Here is a 23,042-nt window from a genome sequence, read left to right as displayed (position 1 = left end):
AAATCGAAATAACTATGTAGTTTAATATTTATTAATGTGTATAGACATTTGTTTTTACATACGCTTAAAAATTTGATTAAAATGTGGACACAGCATTATCATTGAATACATTTGAAGAACAAATAGCAACTTCTTTATTAGAATGATGCTTCTAAATATACGATGCAAGTTTCCTATACTTTCAGCGTTGCTCTGCTACTTCTTCCTCTACTAACAAACTCTCTTCCTTCAATTATATTTTTTTTTTACAAAAAGTGACTTCTTTCATCGCAGTCTGTGGATCAATTTGTGAAGCGAGTTAGTGAAATTGAATTGTTATTGGACAAAACAACCCGTTCAAGTTCTCGTTCAATGCGCTCGAGCGAAAACATTACTGCTGTTGCCCGGAGTGTGCTTGAACATCCATCAACATCATCTCGTCATCGTTCTCAGGAACTGAACATTTATCGCACTTCTCTGAGGAGAATTTTGCATCATGACTTCAGTATGAAGGCATACAAAGTTCAATTACTCCAAGAACTGAAGCCTCATGACCATTCGATACGTTCTCGGTTCGCCCAATGGGCTGACTCTGATCAATGGGTTAAAAATGAAGAAAAAAAACGTATATGAAACATACAGAATTAATTGGATATTAATAGCAACAAAAAAACTGGTTTGTAACTGCTTCGGCTGTCATAAATATAAACTAATTCATAATAGCAATTTGGAGAAAAAGTTCAGTACCAATAAGTCCAATGTTGTGAGGATGTTTTACGAAGTAATGTGTATACCTTAACATTTATTCTAAAAGAGTTCATTAGAAGTCATAAAAGTAATGGCAAATAAGCTTGTTAACAGTAAAAATGTCTTTCCGTACTTAATTGGACACCGGCACCTTTATGGCGTTCGTATTCTGCAGGTACTACAGCGTGGGGTGCGGGTCTAGTACCGGGGTAAAGGAGTATGGCATTACGTGTTTCGACACATCGCTAACAATGAAATTCGCTGTAAGATTAAATAATAATTACAAATGTTCCAAGAATCTGCGCCTCACTTAATCATTAGTTCCCTAATAATTTTGACCTTCTGAGAAGCCGTTCAGTAGGATAACTGTCCTATGCGTATCGTGGGAAGTATAAAATACTCATTGTCTACTGATAACTTTACTTAACTTAATGCATAATTAATATATTTACCCGATAACATTATTGAAATAGATTAATAAATAGAAGATTTAAAAAAGCCAGATGAATTTATTAAACAAAATAATACTAATAATATCGTTATATTGCATATAAGAAGAGAATAAATATATGAAGTTTATTGACGATTTGAAGGTAAAACTCGTTATTTACAGGATAAAGTTGATGGATGACACTCGAATTCACGATACTTTAAAAAGCAACATTCTGCCTTGTAAAATAAATTTGAGAAAAAAAAACAAAATTTGAAAGAATAAATAAATCTGAAATGAAAAAATATAATATACTTAATGGTAAAGCGATATTCATGCCATTGTTCTGTGCATGAGTTTTATTCTAAACTAACGATATTTTCTTGCAAGTGAGGTATTCCTGTACAACGTATTTCCATTTAATTTTTTGCAATATTTACCTTAGCTCCCGCAATTAGCAATCTCCGGGCGATGTGCGACTGTTGGGTGAGGACGGCGAGGTGCAGGGGTGCTCTGCCCGAGTCGTTGCGGATGTCGAGCAGCGCGGGATGGGGGCACATGTGCAGGAGGGCGAGGACGGCTTCTGTCATGTGGTGGACTATGGCTATGTGTAGTTGGCTGCACATAACAAAACAAAATACCAGCATAAGCATAAGCGCCGAACAATGCTACGAATGAAATATGCAGATAGAAATTTAGGTAAAAATTTTACCCGATGTGAAATTTGACCTAAACCAAACCGTAACATACAATATGTAAATTATAGCTAAAAATATAGACCCAGACTATTTTTTGCTACGTTTGCATGTAACTTATATACTTGCTGTAGCAAAAGTAATTAATTTTAATCATTAACAATATTAGGTACGTAATAATTTTTATTTTCATCGAATTGGCATGTACGGTGTTGTGGCAGGTAAGAGTCGATTCGTAGCGAGGATCTCGACACGAAACAACTCTACGTGGACGCGTATCAAATTACCAAACGGAAAATGTTTGAATAAAAATTGATGAACCAGACCAACTCGGTTAGGTAGGTACGAGTACATAATGCGCGGTGCACTCTGCTTCCCGGCGATAAAATAATGTAAAACCTGTTTGGGAAAACCCGGAGAAATAATGGAGTTGGGAGAATTCGCGGCCGTTGCCCTCCCTTTATCCAGATTGCAACACAATGATGAGAACTTTGCCACGGTCTACAAATTTACACTTCCGAAAAAACCCAGCCGACGAATGTGAACTTTATATGCGGAAGAAAAAACTTTCCAATTTCGTATCTCGGAGTGGATATGCCGCTAACGTGACAGCATCACTATAAAAAATTCGAAAACTTGATTAAAAAAAAAATACACAATACATTGAAAAGACAAGGAAAAATAAGGCCGACAGAATCTAATATTTAAGAAAATGCATTAGCACTGACAGTTTATTTTACTGACACTGACTAATAAATGTTAAGGTGCAAAAACATCTAATAAAATAAACCGACGACAATTGTCGAATACCAATACGGTAACCGAAAAAGCAGAAGTTACCCACTAGGCACTCTATATATCTAGGTGATTGATTATAAGCGGCAACTTTTGAACTCAATTTGGTTATTGAATTCGAAAATGTGTTAAATATACCAGTATATATGACTACAAATGTTACATTCTAGTCGAATACGTGAAAGGTACCTAAGATAACAATTTTTAAAATAGGTGGAAAACAAAAGCTCCATTTTCCAACAGCAAAAGAAACAGAGAGAATTAAAAAGTGGACCGAGTTAATTTCCAAATCTCAAATTATCTAACAAGCGTGAGCAGTTTGAATGCACAGCTTGCAATGTGAGAGGAAAAACTCACATTAGAACATATAATTTAATTACATCCATTGTTGAACTTGGAAACACCAATGTCAAATAAATTATTTATTTTATCAGCTCACCGGAGAAAGTTTCCGAATGATAAAAACATACAATAAACGCTTGGGAAAATTTAAAGCCACGATGCGGTAAACATATGTTACATAGTCACATGATCAAAACGCCTGCTTTCTTAATGGATTTCTCAACATTAATATTCATAAAGTGTGTTAAAACTTAATACGGAAAAACCAAACATACTAACGATTGCGATATAGGTACGCATAACGATTTTGCCAATGAATTCCACGCATTTTCAAAATATTACCGCGATATCATCATTGGTCTCAGACAACAAAAAAGAAAAAGTTAATATATGTGAGATAATAATATGAGTACTTTAATTTGCATGTAACGAAAGACTAGTCTCTGTACCTACCAAATAGCGGCTCACGAGAAAGTAGATTATTACGACGATATGGAGAGTACCAACCCTGATGAATGGATCCAATGTAGGGGGGCAGGGATCAACCAAAACAATGATAAAAACAGATTTAATGCTGTCGAAGAACGCTCTCTCAGACGAATCACCCCATCAATATGAATTTATTTTTATTTATTTATTTAAGTTTCACTTGCGATCATAAAACATACTATTTTACCACCAAGTGACCGTCGAATCAATTAACGAATTTATATCATTATTATTTTTTATTTTACATAAATTATATACATTTATTTAAAGAACAATTATAAATCTATTAAAACATTTTTTTGCAGACCCACCAAGCCATCTTGTGTGTCTTATCGGTAAAGTTCTTTTTACATTTTTTTATTTATTATTTTTATCAATTTTTAACCTATTATACACACAAAAAAGAGAGAAAAAATTAAGAATATAAACTATTTTACAATTTTCATATAATTAACTAACTCTTAAACATTTACCAATTCCTTTATTTTGCCTTTGTTCCATATGTTATTTTGACCTCTAACCTCCGTAGTGATTGAAATTATATTTTTTAAGTGGTTGAATTATGGAAGTATTTGAATATTTGTCTCATTGTAATTTAATACATTTTAAAGTAAGACATTAAAATTAAATATTTCAGATGTTTTGTATTTTTAATTCTATACCTGATGAAATTAATTTATTCGTGTAGACGTAATTTTTGGTATTTTCTAAGTCTTTATTTGTATTGCTTGGAATTCATTGTACCCCAAACAACTTGACGTGGCTAAACCATATATCCATATATATATGGAACATATGTAATGGCGTAGGGTCAATAGTTCACAATTCCAATGATGTTGAAATATTACTCTATATTTTCAGCGACTTATCTTCCTACCGACTGACTGGATTGAATGAATAAAATTCGAACAGACCATAGAATATTACTCCCTCTAATTTTCCAAGGTGTAATTCTGATGTTCATTCGCCCAATGTAGATGAATTTTCTTAATTTTCTTTGTCAGATCGCTGGATTCCGTCCAATCAACCAATAATATTCCGAACATGTTCTTTGCCGAAAACGTTGATTAAGCTGGTGAATATTTACTCATTTTATAACAATTATACTGTATATATTTACCGTGCACAAAAAAATAAATAGCGTTTTTTTACCATCAAATGGACTTTCTTCTTCAAATTGCATTTTTTAAATTTCGCTGATATCAGGCATAAAAAAGAGTAACCAAATATTGTATATGTATAAATATTTGGGAGTTACTTTATTGCTAAAGAAAATTATTACTCAAATATATGGTACCATAGTCAATATTTTTATCGAGCATTTTAAACATGGTCTGACTGATTATTGCACCGTTCAATAAAATCGGACAATTATTATTACGGTAATGGCCGTAATTAGATTCCTTTTTAAAGTGGTACTATACAGTAAGGTATTTTTTCACTTTAGGAAAGTACTTTTCAAAAGGATTCCCTCAGTACTGGAATTTGATAAAAAAAAAACTGTCTTCGGAAATCGAGCATTGGTAGTCTATAGGAGAGAGTAAAAACAAAGTGGAATACAAAAAGCTAGATTGTAAAAAAATTACATAAACTAAATTAATTGTATTTCTACATACATATGGAACACAATATGTGAAATCAATCTTATGGCTAAATAATAATGATTTTACTCTTTCGCGTAGGCTGACCGCGGGTGGAGTTCGACACTTGACGGGTTGAGTGGACGACATGTATTAGATATTGTGATTACACTGTTGATTGTTTTGCAACATAATACTAACGTCATTTACAACGAAGTTATACTGCAATGACGTATACAATATTAATATTTACGTAAACATGTACCCCATCGAGAAACGTGTTAATTTATAAACGAGATTTCGCCTTGATACGGCAAAGATTATCCGAGTTTCGTCTAGCAAATAAAACACAACTTCCCGGATGTAAATGCATTTTTTTTGTCCAGATATTTAATAGCAACAGCAAGACAAATAAACTGTTTAATGAATTAAACCATAATTTTGTGAAATTAATAAATAAAATAAAAACTAACAAAACACAAACATATGAAATAAATTAGGGCAGCACATATATTTTTTTACTAATTTGAACTAAATTATTTAGCTTAAATATCGTAAATAAATAAAGTTTAACTTAAATGCTTTGGCGTAAGAATTAAAATTATTTAAAGAAGCAGAGATTACTAGAGTATGCCTTATATAGTAGGAAACATAATGTATATATTTAGTATGTTAAACTGGGATATAATTATACGAAAACACAGAGATTTTCGGATCGCATTCTAGTATCTATATCAAGGGTGATGTTAAATCAGATATGTTACATTATAGATGGCCAGATTCTGCATAATGACTTTAACATTAAATAATGCTAATAATAATCTGTTTCAAAACAATTTGAATTGATTTTCCAGGAGATATTATTTATTTTGTGTAAATACACTGTATTATGTGAAATACAGTGTATTATGTGAAAACACACTTAAAAAAAGTTTATGATACTGTTTTTGGCATTGATTATGAGAATGAATACGTTATCTTAATCTGAAAATAAATGCAAATTCGACTAGTCTAAAACAGCAATTGATTCAGATAATTGAAATATTATTTATAATACAATATTATCTTCAGGACGAATCACGGTTAGGAAATTTGTAACTAAACATACTCATAAGATAGTATTATGTGCGTAATTTTTTTTAAACATCATTGCGTTATATTTCCCGGAAGTGATGCGAAACGCGCACATAAAGATTTTCGAAGCAATGATTTTTTCGCGTAAAATATTTGCGGTGTTATGTTCAACACATTACTTGTCACATTTGACCCCACTATCGGGGTCAAAAGCAACACAAATCGTGTTTTCGAAAATCTTTAATTTCAAATAGTTGTATTATTATGTATGTATTTATAAGCTACCTGCCAGTACAATATATTTTGCTGTGCACTTATTGAAATTAACGATGAAAATAATTATGGCAAAAAAAATGTTACTTCAGAACCCAAATTCCCCTACACGTAGTTGTGCGTGCTCACACAACGTAAAAACAAGTACGATAAAAAGCAATGTAAGATAGGTTAGGTTGAATGTCAATACTTACGTATCTCCTTCATCGTCCTGATCGAAGTAAATCTGCAACGGTTCGGGTTCTGATCTCTTCTCGTTTTCGGGTTCTATTATATTTAATAATGGAACTTCTTTGGATAGGTTCGTGAGGTCTGAACTTAAGTCATTGCGTTTTTCATTGCGTAAATTAATGCTCGAAAATGATTCTGAGAGGAGAACTACTCCGCTTTCTAATCTCATGGAATCCCTGTCTTCAACTTCTTCCTCGACTGATTCTATTTCCTGGCTGGAAAATTGTTCACTGATTTGGCCCGAGAAGACTCCTGAATCTACGTTACAATCCTCATCAATGTTGCTCTTTCCATCATCCAATGAGGTTTTCTTGGGATTTGATTTAATGTGGGCACCATATCCCGGTTTATCACACATCTTTTATTACTGCGAAACGCGTTTATAGGAAATATTAAACCACGGAAACGTGATTACAAATATACAAACATTCAAAGAATAATTACTGCCTAATATAGGCAAAATAACTTGCGAAACTTCCAAATAAACAAAAGAAATAATATTTTTTTAAACACGTTTAGATCACTTTACATGCTCGATTCAAAATAAAATGACACTCGAAATCAAATAATAATAGCAGCTGTTTCGAAAAAATATTTCGTTCGATCCTCGACGGCACACCTAACTCTCCGACACTCGTTTCACAATTGAAATATAAATGTTTCAATCGGAGATACGACCAAAATAAATCATGTTAAGGTACTTACGGACGCGCGGCATTTATCGTATACTGCTTTCGGAATTCTTTACTCCAAATTCGGAATAGAGCATTCAGGTGGAATATCGGATATGATACGTTTTTTATACGGTCTTTTTCTTTTAAATAAATTTTAATAGTATTTTAAATACAATAATAGTTTTATTTATTTGCAATATTCGCTTTTCAAAAAACAGCAATTGCATTTGTAATAGATATCGAGTTTTGCAAATAAAAATTATATTTAAAAAAATCAAGAGTTTATAAAAAATATTTTTATATGTAAATCATGTCGAATCCGATATTTCTCCTATTCCGAGTTTAGGATTTTAAAAAAATCCGAAAGTGAACTAATACTACTACTACCATAACGCCGTTTCCTCGCAGGAGTAGGAGGATGGAGCGCCACTCTTCTGTCCTGACATACACTCCTCGCTTCCTTCACATACATAAAAAAAACTTAAGTCAGTAAAAACAAGTTGTTGGTTTTAAAATTCAATGTAATTTATATATCCAAATAAAATAAAAGAAGGAAAAAAATTATTAGATAAAAGTATCAAATTGGAATAAAAATAGAAGAGTAAAATATTTTTTTACGATATGAGTTCTTCTAATATTCCCTGACGAATCAGTGTTTGACATTCAGTGGTAGGTAAATAATGTCGACTGTCTTTATTGAGGAATACAACATCACCATCTTCTAACTCCAATTTCCCATAGTCGGTAAGACAGAGTACTTCAATGTATAGAGATTTTGGAGGTTTAATATTTTCAGTGAGATCGATCCCCCAATATCCAATCTCCTGCCCAAGAGATCGCATAAACGTCGCCAATGTGGATGAGTACTTAGAAAACCATTTAAATTCTTCTTCGGATAGCATTTCTTTAATTTCTATTGGAAGTACTGGTCCAAAATCCCATCTCATCGACTTGATCTTCATCAGTCTATTGTACATATAGGCAAGGAGACATCTTTTGTTTCGCTCAAGAGCTGTGTGCCTCACTTGAACTGTAGACCACAGCGCGCGATTATCCGATGTAGCATTTCTGAAATTAAAAATAAATACATGTTTTATTTCAAGTTGGGACAGTTATAATATTGATATTCCATTCATAGCGTGAATAATCCAGCGTATGACAGAATAAATAATAATAAATTGTTGATAATCAGTTGGTTAAAAAGAAGCATTAAAAAAAAGCTATTTCAGACTCTCTTTCCAAAAAAATACATTTGAGCTAATTCAGAATGAATGTTTCCTATATTGAAATGGAGTAAGCTATATATACTTCACAAATTTCTGAAAAACTGATAGTGCAACTATCAGCCATACTTTCAAATCCATCAACCAACTACTCGCACATTAAAGGAATCCACCAACATTGCATATATACATCTTTAAAAAATTAATGGAATATCAATATTGAATAATGGACAGAATGGTAAAAGTTATACAATTGTATATAGTAATCACATATGCAATTAATCTGACTTATTTATTTACAGATTTCAATAAAAATAGTACCGAGTGTGTTGTGGCTTTTTAAATAATAATTTACTTGGCATTTTGTAATGATACCCAATTGGAAATAAATAAAACTACATTGTTTAGGAATATCATTGTAATGTATTTTGCGGCAGTGCAAAAATTGACAAAAAAATATTTGTATGGGATGCCCTTTAAACGATAGAGCTTATTGGCGTTATTATAAAACATAAGTGAAGTATATTATTTATTTTAACATGAGTGTTAGTTTTAGATAACGGTCAGGTGTACAATTAATACCCACAATATGCAAGCGAGTTTCCTACAAGCCGTGAGATCTTTACAAGCATTATATTATATTTGTATTTAGAATTGTATTCTAATATCATTTCTTATTAATAAATAACAAAATAGATACATACGCATCATTCATATTAGATTTGAACAAAATATCCATTTCTTGTATAATATTTCGTACAGCATCATCCTAAAAACAAAATGTATATCAATAACAAGTTTTCTCTTTTATATTTAAAAAACATAAATTTATATAAGTCTATTTTAGTATATTACTTTTGCAAAAAAATAATGGAACTAAAAAAGTTTAAATTGTCAATAATTTTCAAGAACACCTTATTTCGAAATAAAAAAAAAAACCACATACAATCAGGCTAGAATCGTAAAATGACTTACTCATCTGACCTCAATATATAAGAGATAGTAATAAACATTAAATTAGAACCATGCAATGGAATTTGTTGACTTTGAAAATACACTTTATTATTTTTCTAATTAAATATGGAATGCAAAAAAAATAGAATCAAATATTCTATTGATGATCAAATAATATTTTTTTTATTTTCACCTGTAAAGTAATACAGAAGTTAAGACACCTAACGGATTAAGTCAATGGTATGCAAATATTTGAGATGAAAGTACAGGTGGCCCTCGACTTTTTTCGATAAACATATTTTTTCCACGCTTGCATATTTTCTTTATTTTGATGAAGATTCGACTAAAAGAAGATTCTTATGTGGAGTTTCTAGCAAGCGAGGGCTGGTTCGAAAAATTTAAAATGAGATATTCTTTGCATGGTATGAAATTAATTGGAGAAGCTGCTAATGCAGGTAAACATGCTGCAAATCAATTTATTATATTACATTCCAAAATTATTGAAAATGAAGATTTTTTTCTCCTTGCCAAATATTTAACTTAGACAAGACAGGCTTGTTATGGGAAAAAAATGCCTGATAGTACATTCTTATCAAAGAGAGAATCAACTGCTCCTGGACAAAAACATTTTAAAAAGCGATTGACATTTCTTAATGGTGATAACTAAGTTGACGCTTGAAATTTAAAGCCGATACTAATTTATCAATCTGCAAATCCCAGAGCTTTGAAAGGGAAAGATGGGAAAGTGATTCAAGTTATTTGGAAATTAAATACAAAAGCTAACTAACTTAAAAAAAATAATAATAACTCCACCAATTTTCAAAACATGGTTAATTATTTAATTCATGGCAACAGTTAAGCAATATTGTAATGATAATTTTTATTTTAAAGAATTATTAATCTTGGATAAATGCACCTGGAAACCCCAAATGTATCTTAGAAAAAATTATGCCCTAAATTGATGGGTGATCGTCTAAACCAGGCATGGGGAACCTGCGGCCTTAAGCCCGCATGCGGTCTTTTGGCTATTCTAGTGCGGCCTTTTGGCTATTCTAGTGCGGCCTTTTGACTATTCTAGTGCGGCCTTTTGACTGATGCCAATTTTTGTAAATATGCATTTAAAAAAAAAATTAACTGCATTTTTAACCATTTATATTGTGATATAATTGAAGTATTTAGTTTATAGGAAGGGTATCAAAGTTTTCTTTACTGCGACCTCATGTTGAATTAGATAAGTGAATGTGGCCTTTTGAAGTAGAAAGGTTCCCCATGCCTGGTCTAAAGCCTGAAGAATCTCTAGAATTTACATATGACATGGTTTGAATGATGAATAAACTTAACTAAAACGACAACAACCGAGATGAAGAATTAATTGAATCCCCGTCAAAGCTTTTGTCGACTGAATACCTAATTGAACAACAAGAGCCAAATGAAATAGAAAATGAAGGCAAAAAGAGGCTGAAATCGTCAAGACATACTGAGAATAAAAAATATGAAGGAAGCCTACATGCATCTTGACAATTTTTTAGCTTTAATGGATGAATGTGATCCCAGTACAGAGCATATATCTGTAGGCCAATCGAAACAGACATGGCATGTTATAGAACTTTCTACCAGGAAAATAAAAAAGGGTGGTTTTCAACAATCTCTTTGAGAGATTCATAAAGATTTCTGAGTCCTAATACAATTTGTTATTGTATTAAGTATATGAATGATAAATAAACATATACCTGAAAATACATAACATTTTAGTGCTTCTTTTATACGACTTCTACTTTCGCACACATTTTAATGAATCAAATAAGTGTGAATGTCGAAGGCTGCACTAGATTATTTTTAGTACGGTTACACCGCTATTATGCGATCCAGAAATATACCCACAGAGTAAAGGGTTTGAGCGTATTAGTAGTGTTTGGAGGGAATTGAAGTTGCTACTTTTTTAAGTAAAAAATTCAAATTCAAAACTGTTCGCAGCCAAATGTGGACAGTACAAAAGATTAATACATTTGATGATATATTTAAGGGTATATATTGACGTGAACTTTTTTTCACCTATTTCAATATTTTATCATTCTCTACAGTCGAGGTATCGGAAAATAGCAGTTAAGTCTCCGATTGCCGCCTGTTTTTAAAATACTTATAAAGGTCTTACGTTATATGGTGGTATAGTGTCTGTACATCTTTCAGTATCTTTCAGGAGTTCGATACCTCGCTCGGCAAACATTTTAAGCTAAGATTTTAAGAAAAGTGTTTTTTTTTTTACATTTTATTAGCACGAATAAAGTTTCGTATCTCTTATTACAAAGAAAAAATATTACGTACAATTGACATTTGATGAAAAATCATAGACTAGAAAAATGTTGACATATTTGATGTAACCCGGGAAACTAGCGTTCATTGAATTCCCGATAATCAGAGTAGGTACGGAGTCCGATCACTCAATCCGAATACGTAAATGTGAAGTGTCTACTAAAATCCCCTGCCTACTAAAATCCGATATATTAGATATCACGTCATTATTTATAAAAGTTACATGACGGCTACTCAAGCTTCTTTTCAGACCTCTCAGCATTAACATTCCAATTCCAACTAATATCTCAAGTTATATATAAAATAACTTGTTCATTTCTAAAAGATAATTATTTAAATTTGTAAAGGTGTATGATAAATGTAAAATAAAACACTCATCAAACTTTCATTATAAATAAAACAAACCCCGCTCACAGGATTACTAATATTTTCTAATTTCAAGTACACGTAAAAATAAAATAAAAATAATACAGGCTAGAACACTCGAATAAAAGGGTGAAAAGCTATAGAAGGAGAAGAAGAAGATTCATAAAAGTATCAAATACATTTTGGACAGTATATTAGGGATTCCTTCAGGTTGGTGCAAAATATTTTAATTCATATTATGTTTTTTTTCAATAAGTTATATATCATTTATACCTGACAATTAATTGTAATATTATTAAAATTTATGTTACAAAAATACTTAATAAAAAAGAGATGATGGATAGTAAAATACATAAAACCAATTTTATTTCCACGAAAAGTAAGTTGTATAAAGCTGTGATATTCTTAAAAAAATACACACCCCTACTCTGTTTCTTTTAATTCCGTGATGTCACCAATTGACTCGCAGTGTTATGCGCATGGCGTAAAAAGGAGGTGGACATTTGGAAGCGAGCAGCAGTTAATATTTAGTATATTTTTTATGACATTGCATACATTTATTTAACTAAACTCCGAGTTATATTTTCGTCACGCTTAACATGAAATTTTAAAATAAATTTGTTTCAATAATGGCAGAAAGTGTTTATAAATTATCGAACAGATTTTACTTTTGAATTATTTGTGTTAAAATCGTGGTATTTTTAGTATTAAAAACCATAAAAGTTCTGGTAGCCAAAGTGATAACTACTATCAAAGAAAGGTGAATAAAAAAAGGTTTTTATCTTCATTTTAGTACTGGGTAACTAAGCATAACCAAATATACGTGAATATTCCGAAGGCATTATTTTTTGTATTCCGAAAGCATGAAAGCCATACAAAAATATGCACACACAGCGTTTGTTTCTGAGAGAAAAATATTTTGAATTGGATTTTTTTTAATGTGTTTTATACCTTAGTAATGCCGAAAAAAGAAAAAAAAACAGCCGAAAATTTGTAAACCGTGTGTTTGCCACATAAATGACAATTGACCACCGATCTAACCAGATCATATGATGTATCTAAACACAACTCCAAGATAACAGAAATGAAAAAGAAGATGAAAATATTCGGATTCGGAGAAACGAGTCTTCTGGTTTGTGACGGATTTTGCTTTGGCGAATAGTATTTTTATTGGTATTTTATAAAGTCATAAACAGTGACCGCCTGATTTAATGAATGAACGTATAACTATTTAACTTATGTTCGTAAATATGGCTACTGGAAGCACAGGAAGCTCATTCCCCAAATGGCAATTGGCCATTTTGCTCGGAGCACCGATTGCCATAGGTTTAGGTTATCTCTATTTGAAAAACCGACACGAAGACCCTGAAAAGAAGCGTTTAGCAGAAGTAGCAGCGAAAAAAACTATTTCTTTGGACGAAGAGCAAGCAAAACCAGAAACACCTCTCGATCGTGCGACGAAATTGAAGGCCGCTGGAAACCGCGCTTTTCATGCAGGAAACTACGACGAGGCGATAGTTCTGTACAATGAAGCTATCGAAGCCTGTCCACCAGACCATCCCATCGACCTGGCAACTTACTATCAGAATCGGTCTGCGTGTTACGAAAAACGGGAAATGTGGGATAATGTAAAAGAGGATTGCACAAAAGCTCTTTCATTGAATGAGAAATACGTTCGCGCCTTTTTACGAAGGTCTCGGGCTGCGGAAAAGAGTCTAGATCTAGTTTTGGCGCTGGAGGACGTTACGGCTGCCTGCATATTGGAAGGATTTCAGGTTCACGGCTCTCTGGTAATGGCAGACCGAATTCTGAAAGCTCTTGGAAAACAACACGCTAAAGAAGCCATGGCCGATAAAGTTCCAATGATGCCTTCCAAGCATTTCATTAAAACGTACTTTTCGTCCTTTACCCAAGATCCTATTATGAACAATCTTGGAAATGGGAAAGAGGAGCCAACTTCCGGATTTGGCAAGGCAAAAAAGGCACTGAAAGATCAGGATTATGACAACATCACCACTTTATGTACGGAAGAAATAAACTTAAATACTCCTCACAAGCTGGACGCCATGTTATTAAGGGGGACCTTCTACTTACTTCTCGGTCAGTATGATGAAGCCCTCAGAGATTTTACTACAGTTATAGATAGCGAGAATTGTTCAGTAAAACTCAGAGTCAACGCATTGATCAAGAGAGCGTCTATGTACATGCAGATAGAAGACATAGATCACTGTCAGGAAGACTGCGAACTTGCGAGCAGACTGGACCCGAACAACTCGGATGTCCACCACCACCGCGGACAGGCATACCTGATCACAGGGAAGGTGTGTGAAGCTAGTGAAGAGTTTGCCAAGGCCGTGGAGCTCAATCCGGACTCTTCAGTAGCCCACATTCAGAATTGTTACGCACAATATACAGTCATGAAATTCGTTAATAATACAGAAGATCTGTCCAGTGTTTATAAATCTTTTGAAAATGCTATTGCGAAGTTTCCAAAATGCTCGGAAGCTTACATTCTATATGCGGAAGTTTTATCAGATCAGAATGACTTCAGTCGAGCTGAGGCTTTGTTTGACAAAGCTATAGAAATAGACCCTCAAAATGCCAGTGTTCTAGTCAACCGAGGCATCATGGTGCTGAAACAAAATAGGGATGTTGAGAAAGCTGTCAAACTAATCACCAAGGCTATTAACATAGATAATAAATGCCTCTTTGCTTATGAAACATTAGGCACTATTGAAGTTCAAAGGTAAATATTATATATTTTTCTTAGATAATATACACTAACTTCTGTTCAATGTTTTTAATTAATCAAAATCCTCAATTTTTATTAAAACAATGTTGTAAGTTTTGTTAATTTGTAATGTTTTCATCATAGATGCAGAGGTCACAAGTTGCCTCTGTTTATACATAACTCATAATTTAACAACTTTCAGTTTGGTAGGTGTCAATAAACAAAAATAACAGTCCTCCACTGTGTGGTGCTGTTATTCTATCATTTTTACGGAGATTTTATACTTGGTGTCAAATATGTAATTTATCAGGTCTGCTTATAATTATTTTTTAATATGTTTTTTTATTTTATTTTGTAGGCAAAATTTGAAGAAAGCCATCACTCTCTTTGAAAAGGCTATAGCGTTGGCTAGAACAGAGCCAGAGATGACGCATCTATTTGCGCTGAAGGATGCCGCCGCCACGCAACTTAAAGTATCCGAGAGATGGGGACTAAATCCTACAACATTCACTCCCACGTAGAATTATTTCCTTTATTCCTTGGGTAGATAGTTTAACTTCATTGTTGTGTTATTTCTCGGGTGTGATTTCCTCATAATCCAAAAGAGTTTTAACATTGCCTTTGATTTCTGTCATTCGCCAACTGGTCACATATTTACACTTCACATCAGATCTCCTGGAAATCCTGTCAGCGTCGTTTTATATCTGTGGGATAACTTAGCTACAATGTAGCGGATTCACTTTGTGTACATTAAATATTAACATTTTTGATATTTTTTTAAACGCTATGTTCACTTTCGCTTAGAGACAAAAGGACAAAAACTCCATATTAATAATTTTAACCCCTCGACACACCTCTGTGAAGTACATAAATGTGTGCTATGTGGTTGTTAAAGATGTGTGATTTGGTGGTATCCACATTTCAATTCTTATTTCTTCGAACGTTATACTCTGATTATAATCAACATTTGCTTACGTGCCGGATTATTTGTACTGTAAATCAACATCTGTCTAAATAATCATAAAGCATTTTTTTCCATCAGTGGTGATGGGGTCAAAAACCACCTTAAACATATTTTCGAAATTTTACATCTGTAAGGTATATAAAATGTCTATCTTGGACATTTAAAAACATAAACATGTTTCTTTCAAAATGTAAAATGTTTTTTTTTGTCTCGTGTTAAATTCTTGTTTTGTAGTAGTTTTCCCCTTTGTTTCTAAGCCCCTGATTTGTCGTCAACAAATTATATTACTTTGCATAGAAAAAAGATATAACTTTTATAATATTCGGACTAGCACGCTAGAAAATTAATATATTCTAGGCACTTGAAACATTTTCCTTCTAGAATTGTAAATTGTAAATTTGAGTATTTGTATTTATTCTGTATTATAATTCAAATATAACTTTGTTTTAAAATCACTATAAATATTTTATTAAAACTTAACTTAATGTCTACCGGTTTCAAAGCTAACCGCTTTTTTTTTTTAACAACGATTAATACTTGAAAAAGATGCGGTTAGCTTTGAAACTAGTAGACAGTTATAATAAAATATTTATAGTGATTTTAAAACAAAGTTATATTTTAATTATGAAATGGAAAACACAAAGTTATTGCTTCAAATATAAATTATATTCTGTAATAATTCCATTAATATAAAAAACATTGTCTAGGCTTCTGGCTACTCCTTGTAAATATTTTGCCATCAAGAGATAATATTAAATTTTATTTAAGTATATATTTATGTAGTTAACTCTAATAATTATGAGAATTTTTTTAAATCTTCACATATCATGCAAATTCACAGAACTGTGATTGTTAACATTCTTGAACTTGTAGCTCCCCAAATATTCTACAATATTTGTTGGCACGACTATTTTTACAAATACATTACCTGTGCTACCGTATAATTATATATATATATATATATATATATATATATATATATATATATATATATATATATATATATATATATATATATATATATATATATATATATATATATGTATATGTATATGTATATGTATATGTATATGTATATGTATATGTATATGTATATGTATATGTATATGTATATGTATATGTATATGTATATGTATATATATATATATATATATATATATACATATACATATACATATACATATACATATACATATATATATATATATATATATATATATATATATATATATATATATATATATATATATATATATATATATATATATATATATATATATATATATATATAAATTCAAGTCCTTTGAAAGGTTTTCAAGGTGTTAACAATCACTTATATCACCTACTTTTTCTTATCCACCAAGCCAAAGTATTTTGAATAACGTACAGAATATATCATTTATTTATTAGGATTACAGACATTAATTTATTAAATCCGTAAAATGTATCAATACCTATCATATCTGATATTTTGTTTACTTCTGCTGATAAGTCAAAATTATTCATTTCTTGAGAAATGTGACATGCGATTTTATCAAATTACAATATTTTTTAAATATCTTAGGAAGATGATGAATGAGCTATTTCACTATTTAATTCACTATCTGGTTACCCTTCATTTAGTTACACAATCACACATAGTTTCTGATAGTTATTTTTGAATACATTAATAAAGTTAAACCTCAATATAACAGACCTCTATTTAAGGAACTTTAAATATAAGGGACAAATTCCGATCAATGTAAAAGAAAAAATAAAATATTATACATGCGTAAATTTGAGTGTCATCGCATGTAAACATTTTTTGGCGGCCATGATGATCACAAATTATGTCTCAAAACTTCAAAATTACAAGTAAAATTTAATTCCTTTTTCAAAGCGGGATTACAAAAAGCAAATCAATATCAAACAGCAACTTCACTTCACTACGAGTATAGAATTTTGTTTGTGTTGTGTTGTTTATTTATATTTAAATACAGTGTTCATATTTTAAAAGGAAAAAAAAATTGATTTTCTTTTAAAATATTTTTATAAAACAGATTTTCGGCTTTAGTGGACACCCCCCCCCCCTAATTAGTCCGGTATATTGAGGTTTTACTGTATTTGTCAATTGTGTTATAGTCTAGACCACTGATGAATTTGCAATTCAGCTAAACAGGTGTAATAATAGTATTGTGAGTAAATTAAAGGTTATATAAAGACTACGGTGTAGTATGATTTTTATTACATTCATAAGATGTTAAGATGTAGAAATAATGAAAATAATACATTTTATTTTAAAAACTACAAAAATTAACTATACAAAGCGAAAAAAAGTACTCAGTTTCTTGTGAATAAAGAAAATGAACACTTGTTATCCATCTATTTCGATATTAATGAAATGTAATGTCTAAAACTAGAGGTATAATGAACATAATACATAGCTTCAAATATTTATCTTCCTTACGAGAATATAACCTTCATAATTTTCATGTTAATTTCTTGTGAAACTTATTTATTATTTTATAATATAACCTAAGGGGAAGTGCTTACTCTACATTATGATTTTATCATAAAATCTTTAATAATGGTTTAGAATTATGTGTCAAGTGTGTTATATAACCAACTTCGTACATCAAGGGAAAACATGATTTTTATCAGATAATAAACGGATCTTAGCGTAAATAATATAAACATGTGTGTGAGTGTATATTATTTACATAACATTACTTTTTTGTGCTTAAAAAAGTCATTAAAATTTTGGACTATAAACCCTGTATATTTGATTTAGTAAAAAGGAGTACCCAAAAGCTAACTAGAAGAAAATTATGTATTTCTTTCTCTGTTCAATAATGTTTTTATACTTTTAAACATTGTAAATTGTCCCTCTATGTAAGTTAAATATCCCTTCTTCTGTTTGAAAACAATATCAATTAGATATTATTTTAACTATTTGATTTTATTAGTGCAATTCTAGGTACACATATTTTGTTCTTTTGGGGAACCGAGGCAAAAGTGAATAAAATCTATCATATAAATTTTTCTCTCTTATGCATCAGTTTTTTTTAAATTAACCTAGAATTGTATTTACTCTTCCGAGAGAAACATTATTTAAAACAAAACCCACTTCATTCCTATATTTATACATTCTGATGTGATGTCTTAATTATAAACTTTCTTTTTTACTGTTTTGTTCTCAGATAGTCAAATTATTTTAATATTTGCAATAATTTAACATTATTGAGAATTAAATTGATATAATGTGTGAGGTACTACATATGTACAAAAACCATTATTTATAACAGCTAAATATTTTATTGGCTTAGAGGCAAAGGAGCTTCTTTAAACAAGGTTCTAATTACTAAGCCAGAACACATAAAAAAACTTTGTACATACATTATATTTTCCCCCTATCAAAAACATAAATTGTGACCCAGATTTTTCCCATAATTATACTTTCATGTGAAGTGATAGTCCTATAAGCAATAATGCCTTCAATAAGTTGACCTTAGCGCTCATTATGGGACATTGATTTTTAGCACATTGCCTTGCAAAGGTCCTAATTTTTGTTTTAAAATCAATAATTATAATTGCATTGTAATCACTTTGTATTATAGTTGTTTTGTATAGATTTTTTGTTGTTTTAGAATAATACAGTTATTGCATTTTATTGATAAAATTTGTTTTCTTATTTATAAATTAATTAACAAATTACAGGTATTTAGGTTGGTTACAGTTGAGTAAGGTTACAGTAGGGGTCACCCGTACCGCGCGAGACGCTCATTGCGCTAATAAAGTAGCTAACGTGGGTGGGAAACCTAACTCTGGTCACCACCAACAAGGCATTGAATGTAGTCCGCATGACTGGAAAATGCTACATCTGACTATGCACTCAACTCTGGCGCCAAGTGATCGGAGGCAGGGCACGAAGACGCTATGACCATGCCGCATCCTGCATAATGTCCTCTTCACTTCAAACTTTTCTTTAAATCAACAACAACAAAAGTACTTAACTTAAATTCATATTTACTTAAGAGTTGCTCTCTGATCAAAACTGTATAGCAGTTAGGATATGCAGGACCAATGGCGTGTAATGCTCTCCCATTACTAGTTAGAAATAGTGAGAGTGAGATGATCTTTAGAAAAAAAAACTACACATTCTACTATCTCCTTTTCCCCAAAGCAATCACAGTGAGTGCACTTCCGGTAGTATTTTACAAAAATGGTGCTATATAAATTATCTAAATTTATTTTTTTAAAGGAATAACCCGCAAAGCATCTCGGCTGTCCAAATTTAAAACACAGTAAGGGACGTTTTTTTGCATTTTTGGACTAAGTAGAGTCTACTTAGTCCATAAATGCAAAAAAAACGTACTACAAAAAAAATGTCCCTTACTGTGTTTTAAATTTGGATAGCCCATCTATTTTAGATGCTTGTCTGCAGATAGGATAGTAAGGATAGGGAAGGTGAATATGAAAAATACAACACAAACGCCCGGACCAATTGAAAATAAATCTTTCTTGAATTCATTTTGCAATTCGCGGGAATCGAACCCGCGAAGCCAGTTTCGCAGTCGAGCGTCTACCCAACTACGCCACCCGCCTGTCTTTATTATTAAATTACTTTCTCTATATTTTAAATATCTATATATCTGGCAGGTCAAACACATCTACTCCCAGGGAATCGAAGACACTATCTCCCCTGCTACTAGGTGGGGACTGTATTCCCCTCGTAGTCAAGGTTTTGTGTGAATAAGGGGGGGCTCACCCCCCGTTATTCACAAAAAACCCCTCTCAAGGGGTCGACCTTTCCTTGTTGCAAAGCATGTAGTCCCACATGTGTTTGCATCATGCCCAAATCTTGCAAACATATGTGTTTTAGCTTCCAATACACGGTCCCTGCCGAGAGAAATACTTCCTACCCTCAACTGAATTCTGCAACACATGTTTTAAATTCACAGAATTATTCTCTACTGAATTGTCATTTTAAGGCTGTATCAGTTCACTTCCCACAATGTTAAAAATTATAATTAATTTCATTACCTTTCAGTTATCTCACTTTAAATATTGAATTTTATTGAATTTTTTTCAAATTTGTCATCTCTCTATTAATTTGATTATCTCATTAATTGATTTGTCACTTTGCGGTAAAATCTATCCATTTTTAATTAATGTTTTACTTAGTAAATACCACATCATTTTCAAACACCATATGGTATTTGAAAATGATGCGGAATGCATCGAAACATGTGTCACAGTAGATTTTAAGAAATAGTGGTACATATTTACTAAGTAAAAAATTGATTATCCACTATATTATGTATATTGTCATAGGGTATAAAATAAATAAGAGTAGAGTATATACTATTTATTTATTAAACAATAATAATTTGCCAGCTGACATTCAATTTGATGGTAATAACGGAAGCGAAAGGATATAAGGATTTAGACTTTGTACCCAACAAAGTGTCGTTTTCCAATACATTCACCGATATAAAACCAAAACAGTATTTCAGCTCCAACCAAAGTGTTGAGTGTCGCTTCCTTTACTGTGAGTTCCTTCCACTTGCCTGTCTTAGCACTGTTCATCAGTTTTCCCAATCCGGATTTGATGGCAGGAATATCACCCGGAGTTGGTGGGGTAAGTTCAACTTTAGCATACTTCAAGAAAATATTGAATTTCGGTTTTCCCTGAGCGATGAGACCTGAAATTCCAACACAATATTAGATTTCTCAAAGTACATTTCAAAAACTGTTTATGGCAATGTGAGAAAGTGCGGCACAAAGTGTCATCTTATGAGTAAACTAAATTTAAGCACACAGGGCAGGTCTGAGAAACATAGTTTAAACGTCGTCAAATGGGGCAAAGTGATGAGAATATTTTATAACATAATTTGTACACTGCGAATCCAACCTCACCTAGCGCATGCTCACACAATTTATTTTATTATTGTTTTTAATATGGTTAGTTAGCTGCACCAAATTATAATAAAAAATACACTTCACCATTTGACCCAATCAACAGCGATATAGCCCAAATATAGCTTCAGTTCCATAAACTACAATAGAAGTAAGAATGTGTGACAAGACACAAATCGAACATTTTACTTATGTTTACTTTTTGAAGTTGAATAGTTTTGAAATCCTGTAAATTGAACAATTTCAAACGAGTGAATTTTCGTTTTTTGTTTTCTCAGGCAAATGATGAATATTTCCATACACTTGTCAAAGAACCTTATCTTCTGTAGGAGATGAAGAACATGAATTTCAATATCGTGTAAAATATATTAAAATGCCGTTTATAACAAAATAATTTCAAAATCTAAGCTTGAATAGAATCGAAAAATATGTAGAAAGATGATTTTAAAAAATGTTACATAATTCTTGATAATAATTTTCGGGAATACGATTCATCCAATCGATACTCACCGTTTATTACACCCGGGAGTTTTCCAACAAGGGATGCCATTTTAATCGAATTGATGAGAAATTATCAGAAATGGACGATATAATGGCTTCGGTCGAAAAATAAGTATTATAACCCACAGACTAACTAATGTTATAACCTATGCACACAGACCACAGACTAACTATTTATATAAAGACCGCCAACTACCTCGATTTTTTATGGCTGGAAGTGATATTCGCTAGCGGCCGGAAGTGACGTAAACGGCTACTAGTACTAAACTCCCGGCTGGGCGTGACTTCGCCGCGGCTGGGCGTGACTTCGCCGCGGCTGAATGTCGAATCCACCCGCCGAAATATTTATCATTAATTTTTCAGGTTAAATGGTATTGATATTGAAATTTGTTGTATTACATATTTTCAAAATTATAATATTAATATTACAAAGAAGATATTTCACTATCTAAATTTATTTATTTCAGTGTAAACAAAAATAGAAAGGTCACGGCTAAAACGCGACATTTATAAAAAGAGTTTAGGCGTTTAGTTGAGTTCAAAAGTTCAGTTTAATAATGGTTACTCAACTCAGCCGTACAACGGTAAATGGTAATGGTAATTTTTTTGACTTACTATAATATATATAAAATTCCAGAAAACACAATATTTTAAAAGGACAGAAGGAGTGTCCACCACTTCCTGAAGTTATGTTTCTTATCGGGGGTGCCAGCGCCCCTTTCTGGACGTTTTGGAAGTCTGGCTAGGCGTTTTTAAAATTTTCGCATTTGGGGGGTGCTGCAGAAG

At 31.8% G+C, this 23,042-nt stretch overlaps 4 protein-coding genes across 5 annotated transcripts in view; 1 reads left to right on the top strand and 3 right to left on the bottom strand.

Annotated features, from left to right (window-relative positions):
- The window catches only part of LOC148311631 (NF-kappa-B inhibitor cactus-like), a 29,016-nt gene extending 21,734 nt beyond the window's left edge, over positions 1-7,282 (bottom strand). Inside the window, exons 1-2 of the mRNA XM_088256307.1 lie at positions 6,599-7,282; positions 1,597-1,774 (exon numbers count right to left, since the gene is read on the bottom strand). Of these exons, the coding sequence (XP_088112433.1) occupies positions 1,597-1,774; positions 6,599-6,993 (573 nt within the window). The 5' untranslated portion in view covers positions 6,994-7,282. The remainder of the gene's footprint in view (positions 1-1,596; positions 1,775-6,598) is intronic.
- Positions 7,283-7,812: 530 nt separating this feature from the next.
- LOC148311630 (DNA replication complex GINS protein PSF1-like) lies at positions 7,813-11,808 on the bottom strand. 2 transcript variants are annotated; one of them, XM_088256340.1, is made up of 3 exons: positions 11,639-11,808; positions 9,237-9,301; positions 7,813-8,377 (listed from the first exon to the last, which is right to left on the bottom strand). In XM_088256340.1, the coding sequence occupies exons 1-3, from the start codon at positions 11,708-11,710 to the stop codon at positions 7,924-7,926; spliced, it is 591 nt and encodes a 196-aa protein (XP_088112466.1). In that variant the 5' UTR covers positions 11,711-11,808; the 3' UTR covers positions 7,813-7,923. The 2 variants fall into 2 exon arrangements, with proteins under 2 accessions (XP_088112466.1, XP_088112467.1); XM_088256341.1 differs by lacking the exon at positions 11,639-11,808 and adding an exon at positions 11,217-11,486.
- A 1,270-nt stretch (positions 11,809-13,078) lies between these two features.
- LOC148311629 (mitochondrial import receptor subunit TOM70-like) lies at positions 13,079-16,160 on the top strand. The gene is made up of 2 exons (XM_088256339.1): positions 13,079-14,908; positions 15,252-16,160. The coding sequence occupies exons 1-2, from the start codon at positions 13,401-13,403 to the stop codon at positions 15,412-15,414; spliced, it is 1,671 nt and encodes a 556-aa protein (XP_088112465.1). The 5' UTR covers positions 13,079-13,400; the 3' UTR covers positions 15,415-16,160.
- Positions 16,161-21,189: 5,029 nt separating this feature from the next.
- Positions 21,190-22,416, bottom strand: LOC148311628 (ATP synthase F(0) complex subunit g, mitochondrial-like). The gene is made up of 2 exons (XM_088256306.1): positions 22,266-22,416; positions 21,190-21,541 (listed from the first exon to the last, which is right to left on the bottom strand). The coding sequence occupies exons 1-2, from the start codon at positions 22,303-22,305 to the stop codon at positions 21,282-21,284; spliced, it is 300 nt and encodes a 99-aa protein (XP_088112432.1). The 5' UTR covers positions 22,306-22,416; the 3' UTR covers positions 21,190-21,281.
- Between the last annotated feature and the right edge of the window lie 626 nt (positions 22,417-23,042).

Source organism: Brachycentrus maculatus, unplaced genomic scaffold (genome assembly GCF_059751285.1).
Source record: "Brachycentrus maculatus isolate JH-2025_06_01 unplaced genomic scaffold, ASM5975128v1 h1tg000060l, whole genome shotgun sequence".
Classification (NCBI taxonomy): Eukaryota; Metazoa; Arthropoda; class Insecta; order Trichoptera; family Brachycentridae; genus Brachycentrus; species Brachycentrus maculatus.
The sequence above is the reverse complement of the archived record's forward strand: the minus strand, read 5'-3'. Positions and strand labels throughout refer to the sequence as shown.